The sequence below is a fragment of the Curcuma longa genome, chromosome 4 (genome assembly GCF_044706935.1).
Source record: "Curcuma longa cultivar G26 ecotype Majalengka, Jawa Barat chromosome 4, ITB_CL_G26_1.1, whole genome shotgun sequence".
Classification (NCBI taxonomy): Eukaryota; Viridiplantae; Streptophyta; class Magnoliopsida; order Zingiberales; family Zingiberaceae; genus Curcuma; species Curcuma longa.
In genome coordinates, this window is record NC_133864.1 from 8,163,620 (window position 1) to 8,182,224 (window position 18,605).

General features: G+C 35.1%; 1 protein-coding gene across 5 annotated transcripts; it reads right to left on the reverse strand.

Moving 5' to 3' along the window:
* Positions 1–505: 505 nt before the first annotated feature.
* On the reverse strand, positions 506–14,194 carry LOC141826839 (carboxyl-terminal-processing peptidase 1, chloroplastic). Of its 5 annotated transcripts, none has more exons than XM_074714149.1 (14): positions 13,751–14,194; positions 12,537–12,656; positions 11,711–11,848; positions 10,797–10,901; positions 10,527–10,695; positions 9,639–9,715; positions 7,723–7,767; positions 4,462–4,545; positions 2,287–2,325; positions 2,153–2,215; positions 1,587–1,716; positions 1,454–1,517; positions 1,275–1,357; positions 506–1,100 (listed from the first exon to the last, which is right to left on the reverse strand). In XM_074714149.1, the coding sequence occupies exons 1-12, from the start codon at positions 14,168–14,170 to the stop codon at positions 1,462–1,464; spliced, it is 1,446 nt and encodes a 481-aa protein (XP_074570250.1). In that variant the 5' UTR covers positions 14,171–14,194; the 3' UTR covers positions 506–1,100; positions 1,275–1,357; positions 1,454–1,461. The 5 variants fall into 5 exon arrangements, with proteins under 5 accessions (XP_074570250.1, XP_074570251.1, XP_074570252.1 ...); XM_074714150.1 differs by having other exon boundaries at positions 1,275–1,371; XM_074714151.1 differs by having other exon boundaries at positions 1,428–1,517.
* Between the last annotated feature and the right edge of the window lie 4,411 nt (positions 14,195–18,605).

Genomic DNA, 18,605 nt, shown 5'->3' on the forward strand with positions numbered 1-18,605 from the left:
AAAAATACTTTCTCATAAATAAAATTTATGATAATTTTCAAAACCTATCAAATTCTAAGGGCGTTATAATACTATCCTTCTCCTTCTTCAAATTCCTATTTTCACATTCTTATAAAAATAATTGCGGCTCATGAACATTTAAAAAAATAAATAAATACTTATTATATTCAATGAATTAAGCAAAATATATCTAAACTTGTTTTATTTCTTAAATTTAAATGAATTGTTTGAGGCCATTAATTTTTTATTTAATTTGATTAGCAAAATATTTTTAAACTTAAATCAAAATATGAACTATTGTAGTGGCGTTAGTTGGTAAAAATTAATGTTTAAAAACTAATTTTTTTATAATGTAGATATTCAATTTTGATCGACTCAATCCCATAAAATTTTCTTGTTGATCATCAAAGTAATCAAAAAAATATAAATAAATCCAACGTTTCAAACTCCACAAGTATAATATGCTTTGACTTGACTTTGTTCACTGAGAAGGATGCATGAGGAATTGGCTTGAATCACAAGGTACCCTTGTAAGTTAATTCTAGATTACAAACTACTTAGAGCGCTATTGAAGATGGACTATACCGTTACCTCCTCACAGATAGTCTGAGGCTGACCGTGTGAAACCGTTGGAATAGCGAATTCCACCTTTTGTAAAAGAAGATAGACTATACCAACATTGAAAAAATTTCACTAATTGCTTTGCTAGAACTGAATTTTAGAATCGTCGGGACGATTCTCTTGACTGTAAATGTGAGAAGTGAAGCATGTACTCAAGCTATGCAAGTAAAGTTCTTAGTGGTAGACACGATGCAATGCTGCAATCAAAGGAAGATCGAACTTGAGACAGTGAAAAGTTGTGTCGATTTACCATCCAATTGAAGTTCTCAACCCCAGCAGGAATCAAAGTGATTTGAATTGTTCAGGTAGAGAGACAGAACAATCTATTTTTAACTATCAAAGTCAAGCCTTTGTAAACATTGAAGGCCATTAACAGGGAGGTTGACATTGTTGCCAAGGTTGCATTGGAGAGGAAATATAATTTTTTTTGTTGGACATTTGGACTGAACATTACATTGCTATCACCAGAGATAATCCACCTGCCAAAGGGATAAAATTAAAGTAATTCATAAGTTGTAGAAGAATCAATATGCAGAAGGTGGAGATTGTGAAATGGTGCAGAAAAATGGCTGTTCATTGCATTCCCAAAGAAATCATATAGTTCAAATAAGTTCATCACATTGTTCTTTATATATGCCGAGCAGATCACTTACCGGAGAAAATTCGACAGTAGCATCATCAGTGCAAAACCATGGCTATCGAATGATGCTGTGTTGATGGTCCTTCATTGCTAAACCTGTATTTGAAAATCTACTAAACATTGGATTTGTTCTTGTTTACTATTAAAAGAGCAATAGAGTCTTTACCTAGAAGGAAGGATTGAATTGAATACCTGCTATTTCAACTTTTGCCTTCGATATGGCACTGTGCAAGATAACTGACCACCTCATTTAAAGCTGCTTTGGAAAATTCTATCAATCCTTCGATTGTCTTGTTTACTATTCACTGAGCAATGAACTCTTTACCTGGAATGCGCCGGAAATCAGGCTCTACCCCATTTCCATTGATGTCCTTGTGATTGGGTGTGACGTACTTTCCTACGGTGACAACCACACCAGATCCATCATGAAGCTCGTAAACAGATTGAATTAATCCCTGCAAACACAACTAGGTGAAGTTGCAGAGCATAAAATGGAAAATAGGAAGTCATACTAAGGTGTCCAATTGGTTTATTATAAGTTATGAAACTTTTCAAAAGAAATCAAATTCAATTAAAACATAATTGAACCCAACTAAAGTTCCTTTCTTCAGTTCAATGTCATTTGGTTGGATCAAGTAAATATGATAATTACTTTGAATGGGAGATATAATTTCTTAATTAAAATAAAAAAAGAATTAGAAGTTAGCTTAAAAGGCTAATGAACATTTGAACTTTTGTTCAGCTCAGTTAGCAAGTAATATAGCCTTAATCAAATCAAACCAAACCAAAATTTTCCTATATGTAAATTGACTAACAATTATAGTTCCTTTTTGTTTAACTTTGTTTGTACAAAAGAATGGAAGCAATTAGACAAAAAGCTCATGTCCAAACCTTGCCAAAAGTCCTTTCTCCCACAAGAACAGCTTTGCAGTTGTCATGAAGCGCTGTAGTGACCTGAAATTAATAATCACATGATTGCAGACTTCGAGCACATCTGCAGAGGAAAGGAAATTTGAACTTCTTACAATTTCACTTGCACTTGCAGTCCTGTGATTAACCAGGACCTGCATAAGTAGAAGCCGAACATTAGACATTCAGTGATGCTGTATGAAGTTTAAAAAAATGAAAGTACGACTCGATAAGAATGATGTAGTAGAATGTTCTAGGAGCAAGAATAAGACAAGGCACAACAATATTGTACTGTTGCCCCTAGACAATCAACTTGCTTTCCTACATACTATTAGAAGAGGGTAGAGGAACCGAGATGCTAGGACCAGATAGTAAGAACCTTGGAGTTTAGGATTTAATAAAAACACTTTAATTCTATATACATTAATTCAATTATAGCTCTTAAGTAACAAGTTTAAACATAGTGTTCTGCCAAAATAACAACCATCAGAGACCATTGGGCAACCAAATGGCTCATTCAATTTAACACTAACCAAGATCGATCCACAAGTTCAAACACAAGTAGGCCCAATTCAACAGAAGAATCCACCAACCATTACATGCCTGTAATGGTTATGAACGAACTCTAGCAATCCCAAATTTTGAATCTTTGATTTCCTCTGAAAAACAAATCTATTATCTTGCTACCTCTGTCTATTTTTGAACCATGTATCCTGGTTTCTAAGTTCAGTCTCACAGTTCTTAAAATAGAGCAATCTGAGTGAGCATCCTGCTTTCTCAATATCTTTTTCAGAACAAAAAAAAAAATTGAAACAGAAGAGTCCACCTCAAGTTGTGCTGTGAGAACAATGAGATGTTTGACAATATCGCGGGACATCTGTGCTTGCTATTTCAGTCTAGAGTGAACCAAACTTCCTCCTTGGACAAGCAGAATAGCTTATTGTAGTCCTGATTCCCCCACCCAAAGATACCTCAGCACAACCTCAGGAGGAAACCCCACTGCTGCTTCTTGTGAGGAGGCAGCACTGTGTTCTGGTTGGGTCCTCTGCTACTCCATCAGGGATGGCATCTTCTGCCCTCACCGAGGCAAACAAAGAAGAGAAAATGAACCTCTCAATTTTCCCGACAGTTTTATCTCCCAAGTCTGGAATGAACTTTTTTGGCTCTTATTCTTCTGTTTTTATCCTTCAGCAAGCAATCTGTTGAGTCCTTTCATGACAAGAAGGCCTTGGAGCAAATACAACCAAGTGTGACTTGTCCGAGCAAGCCAGTCCACTGAATTGATGTTGCAATCCCACATTCATTCAGTCAGAGTTACTATGGTAACATGTTTTGACAATAATTTCATACTAAACCAATTTGGATCATGAATCTGACTATCTTGGTTACCTCAGGTATCACAGTGATGAAGATAACAACAAAGACCTCAAAACAAAGAATGTGTCTGATAACAACAACAACAAAAAAAAAGGCACAGGTAGAAAAGACCCAAACTTTGGACTAAGATCAGCAGGTACTATATGTCATCAGGAAGAAAACACAATTTTGTAAGTATAATCAGTTAGGAAGGTCAAGAATATTCTCATACATTCAGTTCAAAGATGTTCTGAAGCTATTTTGTGATCAAATACAACTTCACAATTCTGCACAAAACTATATGTTATCCTCCAACATTTTACTGAAGGAAGCTTTCGCGCAGCCAATGAATAAGATATAAGACTGTAGGCCTGAATTTATCAGATACATTAGTTAGAGGCATCTTACTGCTTGAGCCATCTGAAGAAGTATTCTTACCTCCCCAAGATGAATAACCAGAAAAATACAAAACAAGTTATCAGTTCAAACAGAACAAACATGGATGGGATGTGGGAGCACAAGAACAACAGTGTCTATAAAGTTTTCCATGTTGATAGATGGGTATAGTGGTAGGTTTTGATATGAATACTGGAATATACTTTCTAGAAGGTTTTGTTTATCCTACATTAGCACTGAGTTAACAAATCAGTAAGTATTTGAAATTTCGCGATGATGGTTCTTATAAAAAAAATTAATTTGCAACCTACCTAACAAAATATATTTCTCAGAAGTCGGAAGTGCATATAGATGAAGGCTAAACAATAATGCAGGACCCTAGTGACAAGAATGACCCATAGGTATAACCAACCTAATTGTAAAAATAAAAATATATTTTCACACAGTTAGAAAAGTGAAATACTTCATAATTAACTTGAGATGCTAGTATCATGTGCACAAATTACAGGCCTAAATAAGAAGATGCAAAGGTTGCATACGATGAGAGGACTGGCAATAAAGGGAGCGTTTTCTGCAACAATGCTTTTCTGGACTTCAGGATCCCTGCCGACTGTATGGATGACCTGACAAATTTAAAAGGAAATGTCGAACAAATGCTAATTCATCTCAAAATACATATCAGTAATATATAGATCATACTCATGTAGCTAAGGTGATTTGAGCAACTGAACATAAGGTTAAGAGGATACTATGCAGGTTAGGATGCAAATTGATGGATGGTCAAGATATAATGTTGTTTCTTCAGGAAGAGAAATGTTATGTATGAAAAACAATCACATAAGGAAAAATTAGAATAAAGTTAAATTTATACAACAACAACCAAGTCTTATCCCACTAGGTGGGGTCGGCTAATAAAGTTATTTATAAAACCCTAAAAAATCATGGTGATGAGATGACTACAATAAATCAGTTAACTGTCCCAGAATGTACTCAAATTTAATAAATTCAAGCAGTGGCAGCCAGCATATAAGTGTTTTGAGTACATGACCTAAAACAATCCAAGTTCAATGACAGTCAAGATCAGAGACCAGCACATCATGGAAATTCCAAGTTGATTTCAAATGAATCTCACAATACAAGATGGAAAGAAACTAACGTAAGATCAAATTAAGGTTTAAAATCTGAATCCCTTGCCAAATCTATGCTCAAATGCTAGTATGTAACATGCTGACATTTATGAGAATCAATATGCAGCAGCCCCAATTGATGGAGTTAACCTATAATGTAGCCCAAATTGAAAGTTTTTCTTGCAAAAAGATAATGAAAACAGAGCAAATGAAAAAAAAAAAAACTTGTTTCTTTGCACCATCAGCTTGTACTGACTAGTCTTTTTCAAAATATTTAAAAACAGCCCACCCTTCCAGATCCTTGTGGACCTATTAATGAACATTTATCATGGCTTGACTATGTTTATGTCCATCTCAGTTGAACATATACAAGTCATTAACTTTATCTAGCTTGACCTCTCTAACTTGCAGTTACTGCAAATAAATTCTTTTTCTAATTGCAAGTAAAGCCGTCATTCAAACTATCTAGTCTATCTTCACTTCCATGACATGTTCCTTCCATAACTGGCTATTTAGTGTTGGCAAAAGCTAGTCCTAAGATAAGTTGGAATAATTCTCAATAAACACCTCTTGTATGATGTGATGGTTTCTTCCTAAAGTATGGATCTTGATTCATGAATATATGAGTTATTTTTATGTCTTGTTTTTAAATGCTTTCTTTATTCATTGAATGCATTTTACATAACAGATACCTGGAAATGACTTTTGGTCGTTGGATGCAAAGCTCAATGGGCTTAGAAAATGCTGACCTAGATCTCTCAGGTATAGGTATGCTAGTAGATTGCAAAGGATACTGTGGTTCTAACCATGGTTTAGACCACCTCAGGCCCAAGCCGACTAAAGAACATTTTGTTGGAAATTGGTTGCCAGTGGGTCAGAATGATGGTTTGTCACGATGTAGCAATGGCCAAGTGTGTAATCACTTCCTTTAAGGGTTAGTTTGCTCATACCAATGGTGTGCAATCAGGGTCCGGTGAGATTGACCACTCTTTTGCAATTTGCATTGTCCAGGAAGAGACAGTGATCTATCTTCAAAACAACGTTGCTGGAATCCACCAGCTAGAGTGTGCAAATCTAGATGCTGAACCTTTTTCTGCAAGGAGAACAAAGGTTGTTGCTACTGCTGGGAGAAGGGAGGTTTTTTGCTTGCTACGACTCCAATTGAACTTGAGTGAGTTTATTAGCCCACTCTACTCTTAAAATAGACAACAACTCCTTAATCCTTGGTTGGGCTGTTTCTTGAGCTTCACCTGATCAGACTTGTTATTAACCCTTGGTTTGCTTTGACGATTTGAATTCTACCAGTTCAAGGCACTGGTTCATTTGGTCCTATTGCTTCACAAAGTTGCACCACTTACGCTGAAAGTGACTCATTCGCAGTCTCTTCCTACTGGAGAACTGGTTGTCATACATTGCATCTCAGGTTGAACGTGACTTTCTATATGTATATACCTTAATACGAATTGTGACAATGTGAATGTATGAAGTGTGCTAATAGAGTATTTCATGTGTGTCATGTAAGCCACATTATCCATGTGTGCTTGTGTGCACCACATGGGCACCACGACAACACCTATAGCCATTTGTCTGCATGATGTCGTGTGGCACACTGTTCGTGTGCATTCCACATGACCCATACCTTTTCTAAGACAAGTTGTATTTAAATATCCTAGAGTCCCTCCAAAAGCTAGATATGGGACTAAAGTTCCAACATGTACTACCCCAAGTTCCAAAAATTCTCTTCTTCTCTGCACCACACTGCTAAAGTTTGTTACTGATGAATCCACCATGGGCACAACCTCCACTAACTTCACTTTTTCCAAGACATTAACTTTATGGGTACATTGCACTGAAATCTCCAAAACTCTCCATAAGGTAGATATGGGACTAAAGTTCCCGTGAAAGAAGCTTGATTCTTATGTTTTGAAAATCTTCTATTTTGAAATATATATATATATATATATATATATATATTTTTTTTTTTTTTTTTTTTTTTTTTTTTGATGCTCCAAACAAGGCTAAAGCCTAGTCTTCTATAGAGAACATAAAATAAGAATTAGCTAAGTTACCTGAACTTAGGAACGAGTATCCATCGTGAAAGTAAATTCAAGTGTTTGGCATACCTATTTCTGAAAACATTTTTACACGTGATAAATAGGAATGTTGAGTGCTCACTTAGAGTGTAAGTATCTGAATGTTAGTATCTGATACAAGTATAGGTGAGGTAGATGAAGATTTTCAAGTACCAAAAACTAAGATCCATTTGATGCTAACAACTTAAAATTGGATAAAATTTCAGGGACCATTCATGTGTTTTCCTCACTAGAAAGAGGAACAACATTACTGTAAGATGAATTCATGTTAGGTAATGAAACCCTGAGAAGCAATAATCCAGAACTAAAATCTGAGAATCATATGAAGGAAGCAAATAGATACAAAGAATTTTGATACAAGAGGCACAAACACTAAAAATAATTATGTCGTCAACCTCAAGTTGTATTCTCATGATCTCTAATATCATGAAAAGTGAAGAAAGAGTATATAAGATCAACAGAAATCCATCAAAAGGACATAAAAAAGAGACAAATATAATTAGATTGAGTTTTCAATTTCATTGATGGAGATACTACAGTTAGGAAAATATTTCGACAAATCAAAATTTTGATCACATACCATTTCTCCTTTATTCAAGAACAGCTTAGCAACTTCAATTCCAGCCTAGAAAACAACTGCTGCATTAGGTTCAAGCAACTAAAAGTATTAGTTGAATATACTTTGAAGGAAAATATGCTGATCCAAAGGCATGTGCAAATTTTCAGCAAAACAACTAACTGAAAGGTTCCAGCTTGACAAGCAATCTCCAACACATTATCCATTGGTACAGGAAAAGGAAAAAAACTATATGGTTATGATCATACTTCAGAATTACAGTACTGATAAGACACTATAATGTCATTAAAAACTTCAAATTGAACTTCCATAGACCATAACTGTCGATGACATTAGTATCATCGAATTAGCTATTTGTTCTCAAAAACAAGGAAACCATATAAGCTTAAATAAGATAAATCACCATCAATTAAAACAGTTATCCAGCATCCAGCGATACAAATTCATATTTTCTTTAGATTACATAATTAAGCCTTCTTCCTTTTCAGTTTTTGTTAACCATTCCTCTTTAACCGCTTTGCCTTCAGCGATGCTTTACGTATATGTGAAACAATGATGGTGTCTCATCTTCAATATGTTGCTAGGAGAGGCTACATTTGTTTTGCCCCCTTACTTCAATGAACTTAGTTTTCTGAAATTTCAACCTCCTGACTTTGAACCTGATATACTATTAATCTTAGCCATGTATCCAATACTGTTTTCTCAACCAAAGTTTAGTCAACCAAAACATTTCATTGCAAACTACTACAAGAAAAATAACGATCCTATTAATCTTGAACAAGGAAAATGGATCAAATTTACTGTAAATAAAATTACCGCCCCATAAGAGTTAACAATGTTAGATCAATGTTCTTCTTAGCGTATTCAAACAACATACAGAGAATGGATTCTTCTGGGAATTGATATAGTACAATGGAAAATAGTCACTATTACTTTTATGGGTTATTTGGGCTCATTTGTAAGTATTTATAACGCAGGGGATCTATTTGTAATGTTTCATATCCTTATTATTTGTATAGGTATGGGGGGAGGGCTACCTAGGGTTCCACAAGAATTATTTCCACCCAACATGATATCCGAGCAAGAGGTTGGGGGGTCAAATCCTACATGTGCCAAAATGAATCTCATCAATTCATGTGTTGGTGTGTTGGGAGGTGGGAGCCAATCAAGTCAAATGCTCCAACCACACATGCAGCGAGAGCATTAACAATATAAATTAAAAAATTATCCATTTCCTAATAGTATAAATAAATAAATTCTTCCATTTCTTAACAGCTTAAGCTTGTGAGATAAGTAGTTAGTCAATCAATTTTTATATTTAAATAATTATATCAAAGGTAAAGATTTTTAGCATCAGATTAGAAGAGTTTACAGAAGAGAATCTTTCTCGAGAGGGGCAAAACAATACCATGTTATTCCTTTTTCACAATCCTATATGTATATCTTATTAAAAAAAATCCACAGTAGTGAAATCATCACGTAAAAAAGAAACAAGATATTCAAATTATCAGAACCAGTCAAGATAGACTAACTCAATTGATAGTCTGATCCTCCATCAGTTATTCATTTCTTCAAGAACTTTTTGTGTGTGGACAAAAAAGTTCAATGTAACTAGTAAATTCACAGTTGCAAACTGATTTTATATTTTATTCATGATCGTTACATAATACTTCTAAGCTATTGGGTAACACTAGAATCTGGCATCACCAATCAAATTAGCTACTGTCAACGTGTTTAAATCTTCTGGGAAGAATTCAATCAAGAGGATGGTCCAAAAAGATGGGAAATGATGCCATGAAGTAAAATCCAAAAAATATATATAATATAATATAAACAGTCTAAATAAGATTGACTTGCTAAATAAATCATTTAACCTGCATAAATCAATTAATCAATAAAAGAGTAAAGAACAGCCATACCTGCACTAGACCACCTGGATTATCCTTAAGGTCCAAAATGAAATATGATGCACCAGCATCTTTGAGTCGTTTTAGTGCTGCATATCAGGAGCAAGATTGTCAAGATCAAGATCCTAACTAGCAACGAGGGGGGTCAATACGTTTAGGGCATGCAGTCTAGGATCCTACAATTAATTAAAATACTTTTAAAACTATATTCACATTAATAATTTATCACAAGCCCTAACTTCAGTATATAGTATTATTATGCACAGTCTAACCTTTATCTAGTAACATGAAGCACCATTAAAGTTATTTATTAACAAAATATGGACAATGCAATATAATTCTATAAGATTATTGATAGATATAAGATTGATGAGATTAGCAAAAGTTAGAAAGAAATCTTCTAGTTAGAGATATAAATAGTCCCATATAATTGAAAATTTTCTCAAATGATATACACAAAAAAATATTTACTTTCAAAAACTGTTCACTTTAAATTGTCTTGAGTGGATGTAAATATATTCCATCCAATCAAGGTTGCTGAGATCAATATCCCATAAAATAACGGCGAGGAAGCATAGAACAGACTGTAGGTTCGTAAGTTCCTAGCTTGACTCATATCCTACTTAGGATAAGAATAGTTTAGGTCAGTTTGGGTTGGTTGATCTTAAGATTTTCGAATCACAATCTTGATTACCACAATCAGAAAAAGCATACAGATGACAACTCTAACTTGCTGATATAATTGGGTAAAGCTGGAAGCATACAATTGACTCAGGGGCAAAGCCTAGGCATGGATGCATGAGTTCTCAACTCAGCCAGAAGAGAAACTAAATTTGAAAAAGCAATGACTTTGCATATTTTTGACTTCTGAAATTTATCAAAAGCATAAATTTAGCACACCTATCACCAAATCTTTCTTTGCCAGGGCATTGAATTCTTTTATGCGTATGTATCCAACTGAGATGTCTCCAGATTCCAATTTTTCCAGCCGATAGAAAATAGGAGAACGGGCTACAAGTTGCCTCTCAATTTTCATAGACTGGATGGGGCCACAATTACCATGTTTAACCTACAAGTATAGCAAGAAAACATAAGTTGATAAATTATATGCTCAAAACTAAGGATTGCAATAAATAACCTAAAAAGATATGTGCATCATTTGCACCCAACCTTAATCACAACAAATGTTTCCTGTGGACCTTGTAGCAGGGAGGAAACATCGAATGCTGATTTCCCTCTAACATCTACACCATTAACCGACAAAAGCTCATCCCCCTTTAGAGGAAAAAAAGGAATTAATGTGCTGGAAATACTGAACAATTGGAAATGGATGCTTATTACCTCCAAATTGAAATAACTTGAAGATTTGAAAGGTGAAGAAAATCATTGGAAAGTATAAGAATTCTTGTGAGGCAAGTAACAATAATTTAGTGGAGGCATAGGAAAGAAATAAAATTTTTAAAAAAGGACCATACGGCTGAGCATCACAGAGAATATGACAAAAACTTGAGTATATGATTAAATGCCTGCACATAGTATTCTCTGACTATGGGCACAGATTGAGCAATCATGTTTATGCTTTATATCTTATTTTATTTTAAGAATTCAGTCTAATGGATGACCTTCTTGTATAAAGTATCAATTCCAACAGATCTATGTGGAACTGTAATCTTAAGAAAACAGGAAGAAGCACTACAGCTCAAACAAGAATATATATATATATAAATGAAAAACGCTAAAAAAAATACAGGCAAGATGTAAACCACACTGGGTAGAGTCATGTCATGTTGATCCTTCCATGTCAATTACAGGAAAGAATCAATTGAATACATAGGAAATTAGAATGAGGCCTACAATATGATCAAATGACAATGATTGAAAGTGCATCATGTTTGACCACAGAAACTTTGTAGTTCCTTTTCCAGGCATGCTTCTGTTGTTATCAATAATATAGGTAATTTCAACACTCAACCTCTCTTGCATGGCATTTTATACAAAAGTAAAGATCCTTAAAAATGTATGTAGCAGGATCAAGATGTCAGAAATATTTTATTTAAAATGCATAAATAGAATTTAATTGTCACCTGTCTCACTCCAGCAGAATAAGCTGGGCCATCTAGTATAATTCCCAACACTTTCAGTTTCACATTACTGTTATCATCAGGGACTTCCCTCAGATTTATTCCAATCCCAGTAATATCGTACTTTGCCATCTTTGAGAACTTTCGATGAGGACAAGAGCACCATGCCAACAAACATGAAAATTGCAAACCTTGTCATTATACACAGCAATAAAAAATTGTCATGAGTTAGCTAAAAGGAAATGGAATAAAAATTGATACAAGAGATCAGATAATTCACTCCAATCACATAATATTCCATTTGAAAATAATTTAGCAAGACTAAAGAAAAGGCGTGAAATATAATTAGCTAATGATAATAGAAGTGTTGAAGAAAAATAAAATAGAGAAAGAATGAGTAAATTTACATGGAAAGCTTCTTTTCAGTTAATGATGAAGGATCAAAAAGTGACAAAAAAAACCCAAGTATCCGTCCATTGACCAAGAACCGTATAAGTTAGCAAGTTTGTGATTGACACTAAACTAGAAACTTACAAAGTCAATGCCAAGTTTGATCTCTATACATATGATAGGAGAGATAATTAGTCATTCAAGGGAACACAACAGACTAGATTCACTGGACTAGCTCTCAATATTTGTTTCAATCTTGATAACTAAGAGGTTAATGATTTAGGCATTCAATCTTTCTTAGGATCATAATTTATTTATGATAAATTAGGGATCAGTCACCAAAGGAATTTTTCTTAATTACTCAAATAACACATGGAATGATGATGAAATCTTAAATATCACATTCAATCGCAAGGGAAACTCACATTGTGATACTTACTTCTGTTGGAGAGAGAAATCGAGTATACGGGTCACCCAAGGTAGCCAACATTTTCTTGATGATATCATGAGCTCTAGATCTTGTTTGTATTCTGCTACTAAGGAAGTCTTGCTTCTTTTGCTAAATAAGAAATAAGTTCTGAAAATAAGGGTGAGTGAAATGATTGTTCTAATTTAAAATGCAAGTAATATAAGTAATCTAGTACTTAATTAACAAACGTTAGTGAGCATCAAACCAGGTCATCTACATAATAAGGCAACCAAGTCATGGTGCTGACAGGTGGATGGTGGGCACAGGTTAAATTTAAGAAAACCTGACTCCAGTGGTTGAATTTAGTCAGCTAAAAGAATTCAAACTCAAAAATTCAAAATACAAAAAAAATGTATTGAAAAACGTGTGTGGTTCAGTTCAGGTTTTGGGTTTTCATAGTATATTGAGTGTGTATGTGTGCGCACAAGCACATAGTATATGATATATAACATTTGATATATATTGTATATCATAAATTGGGCAAAGTTCAAGTTTTTCAGGTTTTATATACATATACAAAAACCCGAACCAAACTTGACTTTTTAAAAATCTGAAAACAAAACTCACAAAATGTCTGTTGTTGGATTGGGTCACTTGCGTTCCATTTTCCAGATGGAGCAGTATATGTTGGATATTTTTGATTGACTCTACTCAGTTCCAAGACTCACCATCTTAGATGTTGGCTAGTGTCAAACTGCAACAGAAACAGAGTTGCTCGCTTGGCAATACAAAAATCAAGAAATCCATCAAACCACGGAGATAAGGAGCTTGTTAGAAAGGAAAATGGGGAGCCTCTAACTTAAACTCATAAAAATCGTCTGTTAGTGATTCATCGTCATCATCAAATTGTGTTTGTTCCAACTATTTGGAGTTTGGCTACGTCAAACTTTAGGACTTCCAACAAAAAAAAAGATTTATCGGTGATTCCCAATCAAACATGCACATAGAGAACTGATGTTCAGATACTCGGTATCTCGACGTTCCGTTTCATTTTTTCAGAAAAAAAAAAAACTTGTGAACAGTGTAACGTAAACCATAGTTAAATCACGATGATGCTAGTGTGATGGGTTTTGGATTGGTTCATTGAACTTCACCGGCATACAAATGAGGGGAAGTATTAGGAAGTTTCCAGTATTGTTTTACCATCAAGTAAACCTTAACACAAGCAAAAGCAAATCCAATACCATCCAATTCTCTTGGGACCAAGTCCGGCCTCCGGAATCTGGAAGGAAGCTCTCATTGACGACCTCCCACGCCTCCTCCACGAGCCCCTCGTTCGTGACGGACTCCGGCCTCACTTCCGCATGATCCGCCACGCCATCTTCCTCGCGGCAGAGGGCGGGGGAGGGGGCCGTGAGACCGAAGGCAGGCGAGGCCACCAGGGACAAGGAAAGGGCTCCGGCGACGGTCCGAAGAAGAAGATTCCGAAGGCGGTGCGAGATGCCGGAGCCGTCGTCGTCTCCGACGAGTTGCCGTCTGTGATTGTCGACGAAGATGCTGAGGCGAGTGGATCTGGAAGAGGAGGAGATCGAGAGGGATGAGAAGGTTCGTGGATGAGCGAGCGATGGCGGTGGGAGAGGAAGCGAGCAAGAGGTCGATCTCATTCCCTGGAGCTCGCTAGCGGCTCTGCTCGCGATAACCGAATAAATTAGTCAAAATATCGTCATAATTTTTTTCTTCATTTTTTAATTTTTAAATTGACAAAAAATTAAAAAGACATCCAAATTGTATAAATCATTAAAAAGACGCTTTTAAAAATAAAAAATACTCATCAAATATTTTATCTTAAAAATATCTATTATTTCATTAAATATTTTATCTCGATAATATTTATTATTTCAATATTATTATAACATTTATTTTCCATCACTTAAATATGTATAAAAAAATATTGTGACATTTCATTTGGTATAGAACGTACAAGGGATTATTTTGTATATACTGTGATGGACAATTCTATCGCTTATAATTGAAAAGAAAAACTACAAGAAATTTTTTAAAAAGATACATTTTTTCCACTCGGATCTCTTTCCATTTGATCTATTTTGTCTGGATCCTCCTTTTCTTCCCAATAAAGGGAAGGGGTTTTTTTTTTTGTGAATCCCGCTTGTTTCGATTTAGTCTTCTTCCTTTCAAAAGTAGTTTCTAAGTTGCTTTCTTTCTCACTTTCTCTTCTTTCTTCTATTTCGTTTATTTTATTAGTAACAACAGACGACGACATTTTGCCTAAATATTCGACACAGTTGATAAATAAGAGAATAAGTAGCTACTCAACTACTGAGCGACTATTACAATCTTATTACTTATTTTTAGCATTATTATAGCAACTACGACTAACTACTATAATATATAAAAATTGACTTTCCTGAATGTAGTCAAGTTGATATACGATGGCAATGTTGCTAGATTGGATAAGGATTGATTCCTGTAAAAGTTCATTCTCTTAGGATTTATGTCTTATCACCTAGGAGGTCACTCGATATTGTAGTTTACTCCTTTCATCTCACTGTGGAGATCGACGATGAGGGAGACTTGGATGAGTGTTATCATCTTTTTGCTTCATATAACGTATAAAAACTGTCCCAGGGGCACAACTTATATGGTAAAGATTTGACGGTGAAATCCATGAAGCGGGGATTTGATTCTCGCTAGGTGCACGCTCGCGATCGAACTTCTCATGAGCGTACCTGCCAACTCTGGAGCCACTATGCTTCCCTGATGTACTATGTGTATAAGGAGCAGGACCAAACCATACACTCAGCACAAGCCATAACATTTATAATGTATAGAAACTATTATATATTTGTTATAATCTGTAACATTTAATATAATATTATTATAATATTATAACGGTTACATAATACCTTATACATGTTAAAACTAATAAAATCAAAATATTTCTACAATGGTATGATATTATCCACTTTGGGCCTAAGTTCTCATGGCTTTGTTCTTGGGCTCTCTCTCATGGCTTTGTTCTTGGGCTCTCCCCAAAAGGTCTCATGTCAATGGAGATACTTTCCATCCTTTTAACTCATGATCTTTTCCATGTGATTTAGATGTGAGACTATGTTTGCACCCTTGCAACCCAACAACCCCCCCTCAAATAAAGGACCGTAGGTCCCTCTCAACGTCGTTTTTAATGTCTGAATCCTCGACCCACCAGGACTTTTTGCCCCTCGGTCCACCTGACCTACTAGGACTTTCCACCTAGCCGCAGCTAGGACTTTTTGCCCCTCGGACCATGGTCCACCCGACCTACTAGGACTTATCACCTGGTATCTGGTCCTCTTGATTCCAACTAGGACTTTTTGCCCCTCGGTCCACCCGACCTACCTGACCTACTAGGACTTCCCACCTAGCCGCATCTAGGACTTTTTGCCCCTCGGACCACGGTCCATCCGACCTACTAGGACGTCCACCCGACCCACCTGACCTACTAGGACTTCCCACCTAGCTGCAGCTAGGACTTTTTGCCCCTCGGATCACGGTCCATCCGACCTACTAGGACTTCTCACCTGGTGTCTGGTCCTCTTGATTCCAACTAGGACTTTTTGCCCCTCGGTCCACCCGACCTATTAGGACTTCTCACCTGGTGTCTGATCCTCTTGATTCAGACACAGAGCATCCACTTTCTTTGTTTTAAGGTTCAAGCTACATGGTTAAATCTGGATCATGACTGATCCGGTGGTTAGTCCGGTGAAGAGCGATCTTGCTCTGATACCACTTGTTAAAACCGATGAAATCAAAATATCTCTACAATGGTATGATATTGTGCACTTTGAGCCTAAGCCCTCATGACTTTGTTCTTGGGCTCTCCCAAAAAGTTTCATGTCAATGGAGATACTTTCTATCCTTTTAAACTCATGATCTTTTCCATGTGCTTTAGATGTAGGACTATATTTGCATCCTTACAACCCAATAATACAATTATATAATAGTTACTCAGGTACTTGGTATAACTGTTTTAAAATAATTTTGATGAAGTTTAAATATTTTTAATTAAGTTGATAAAAAAATATTTTAATATAATAATATTTAGAATTTAAAGTTGTAGGATTTAAGAGGTAAGATTTAACTATAATTGTGTAGAGCTACCTAGCTGCTATAATCTAAAAAATTCATTATTTAACTTTAATCAAAATTTTTATTATTCGTGCTCTGTTCGTCTTCCGTCTATTGATTTTGTATTTTTCTTCACTTTTACCACAGTCATACTCTCAACAATATTCTTTTTCTCTTATTGATAATTTTCTTTAATTTATCTATTTTTCTTCCTCCTTTTCGATTAAAATAAAAAGTGGAAGTCCTTATTCGTTCAATTTAAACAATATATTAGTTTTTTTTTACATCAAATTGATTTTTTATTACATAAATTAAAAAATAATCGTCTTTAATGTCTCTTCGTATTTTTAGATGATTTTTTTTTTGCAATTAGCATATTTGAAACTTAAATTTTTTTTTAAATAATAGATTATCGGATGATATTATGATTTAGATCTATTTTCACAATTAGATAATTTAATAGTAATTCAGATATTAAATCTTATAAATAATTAATTTTTCCCCCAATACATAAATAGCTTATAAAATACTAACAATTCAATACCTATTAGCATATTTGAAATTAAAAAGGATAATTTTTAATAATATTTAAAGATTAAACAATATAATAATTTTATTAATTAAAAAATTTATTATCAAAATGAATATACAATTTATTAATAATTTTACTTCTTCAAAAGTTAGAAAACAAATAAAATAACATATTTCTTTTTTACTTGAGGCCTCTAAAAGAGTTGAGACAGTTCTACTACCAATCCAAAAACTTATGTTTGTAAGTTCCCAGCAAGGTATGTTAGATATTGAGGTTTTAATGGACCAATACGATTTTGTAGAAAAATCGGAATGATATCAATTGATGAAAGTCGTAATTGACTTCAAAATCGAAATCTACGTTTCGCGTAGTTAGATTTACACTATTAATTTGCTCAAAATCGATTAAGGATGAATGAGAAATTAATTGTTTAAAGTCGGCCCGAATAACATTAATTATTCATTAATGTTATATATAAGGAAATGCATGGGAAAATAGTCCCACATCGGGAATTTTCGATGTGTTTTTTTTTTCTTATTAATAATGTTGTGTTAATGGAGTTAACACAAAAGATCAAGTGCTCTCTTCTCAGGGGTGAGCAATACCTGTGAGCCCGCCACGTGCGCAATCGACGCTTTGTAGGCGCACTTTGTACTTCGCACGTACGCGTCATCGCGAGGAGCAAGAGTCCAAAAAGCCTACGAGAAGGTTCGCTGATTTCGAAATTTGGAGTACTACTATTTTGAGACGTTCGTCGTTGTATCTTGAGAACGAATTGCTGCTATCCGTTAGCACCGTAGCGGAGCAATATCGTTTACGGAGATAGTGTTGAACACTAGCCTCAACGATCCGTATCAGTTTGTGTACTTCCGGAGCTATCGGAGACAACAAGGTAGTCTCTACGAACTCCTCGACAAGGTTGCAAGCTGCATCCATCGCGGATCTTCTACGTGGTCATCATGAGTTCGCGGCAGCCTAAGACTAACTCTAGCTGATCACTGCAGCCTAAGGATTCTTGTTCCTTTCCCTAAATCCTGAAGCATGCTCCTCTGTTTTCAACACAAGCATCTCCTCGATGCATGTTTCTCACTGAAGCTAGTGGGCATCGACTAGGAGAACAGGATTCTGATCACACAATCTCGATGGATATATAAAAACATCGTTATTTCCCTTTCTGCAGGGTCAGGGATATTAGCACAGTTAAAAGTTTCATGAAAAAAGTTAAGTGACGTCTCTTAGAGTTTGATGGATGCCAAGAGAACATATGCTGCCTGTGAAATAATTATGGGACAATGACTAGGAGAATCAGATTCCCAAGTAATAATCCAAATCCATAACCATTATGATTATCTATCTATATGTAAACAATGAGTTTAAAAATGTTGTCTACAGAACAATGGTGGAGCCGGCTCAAGTAATTTATCCGAGTTGATTTGAACTCT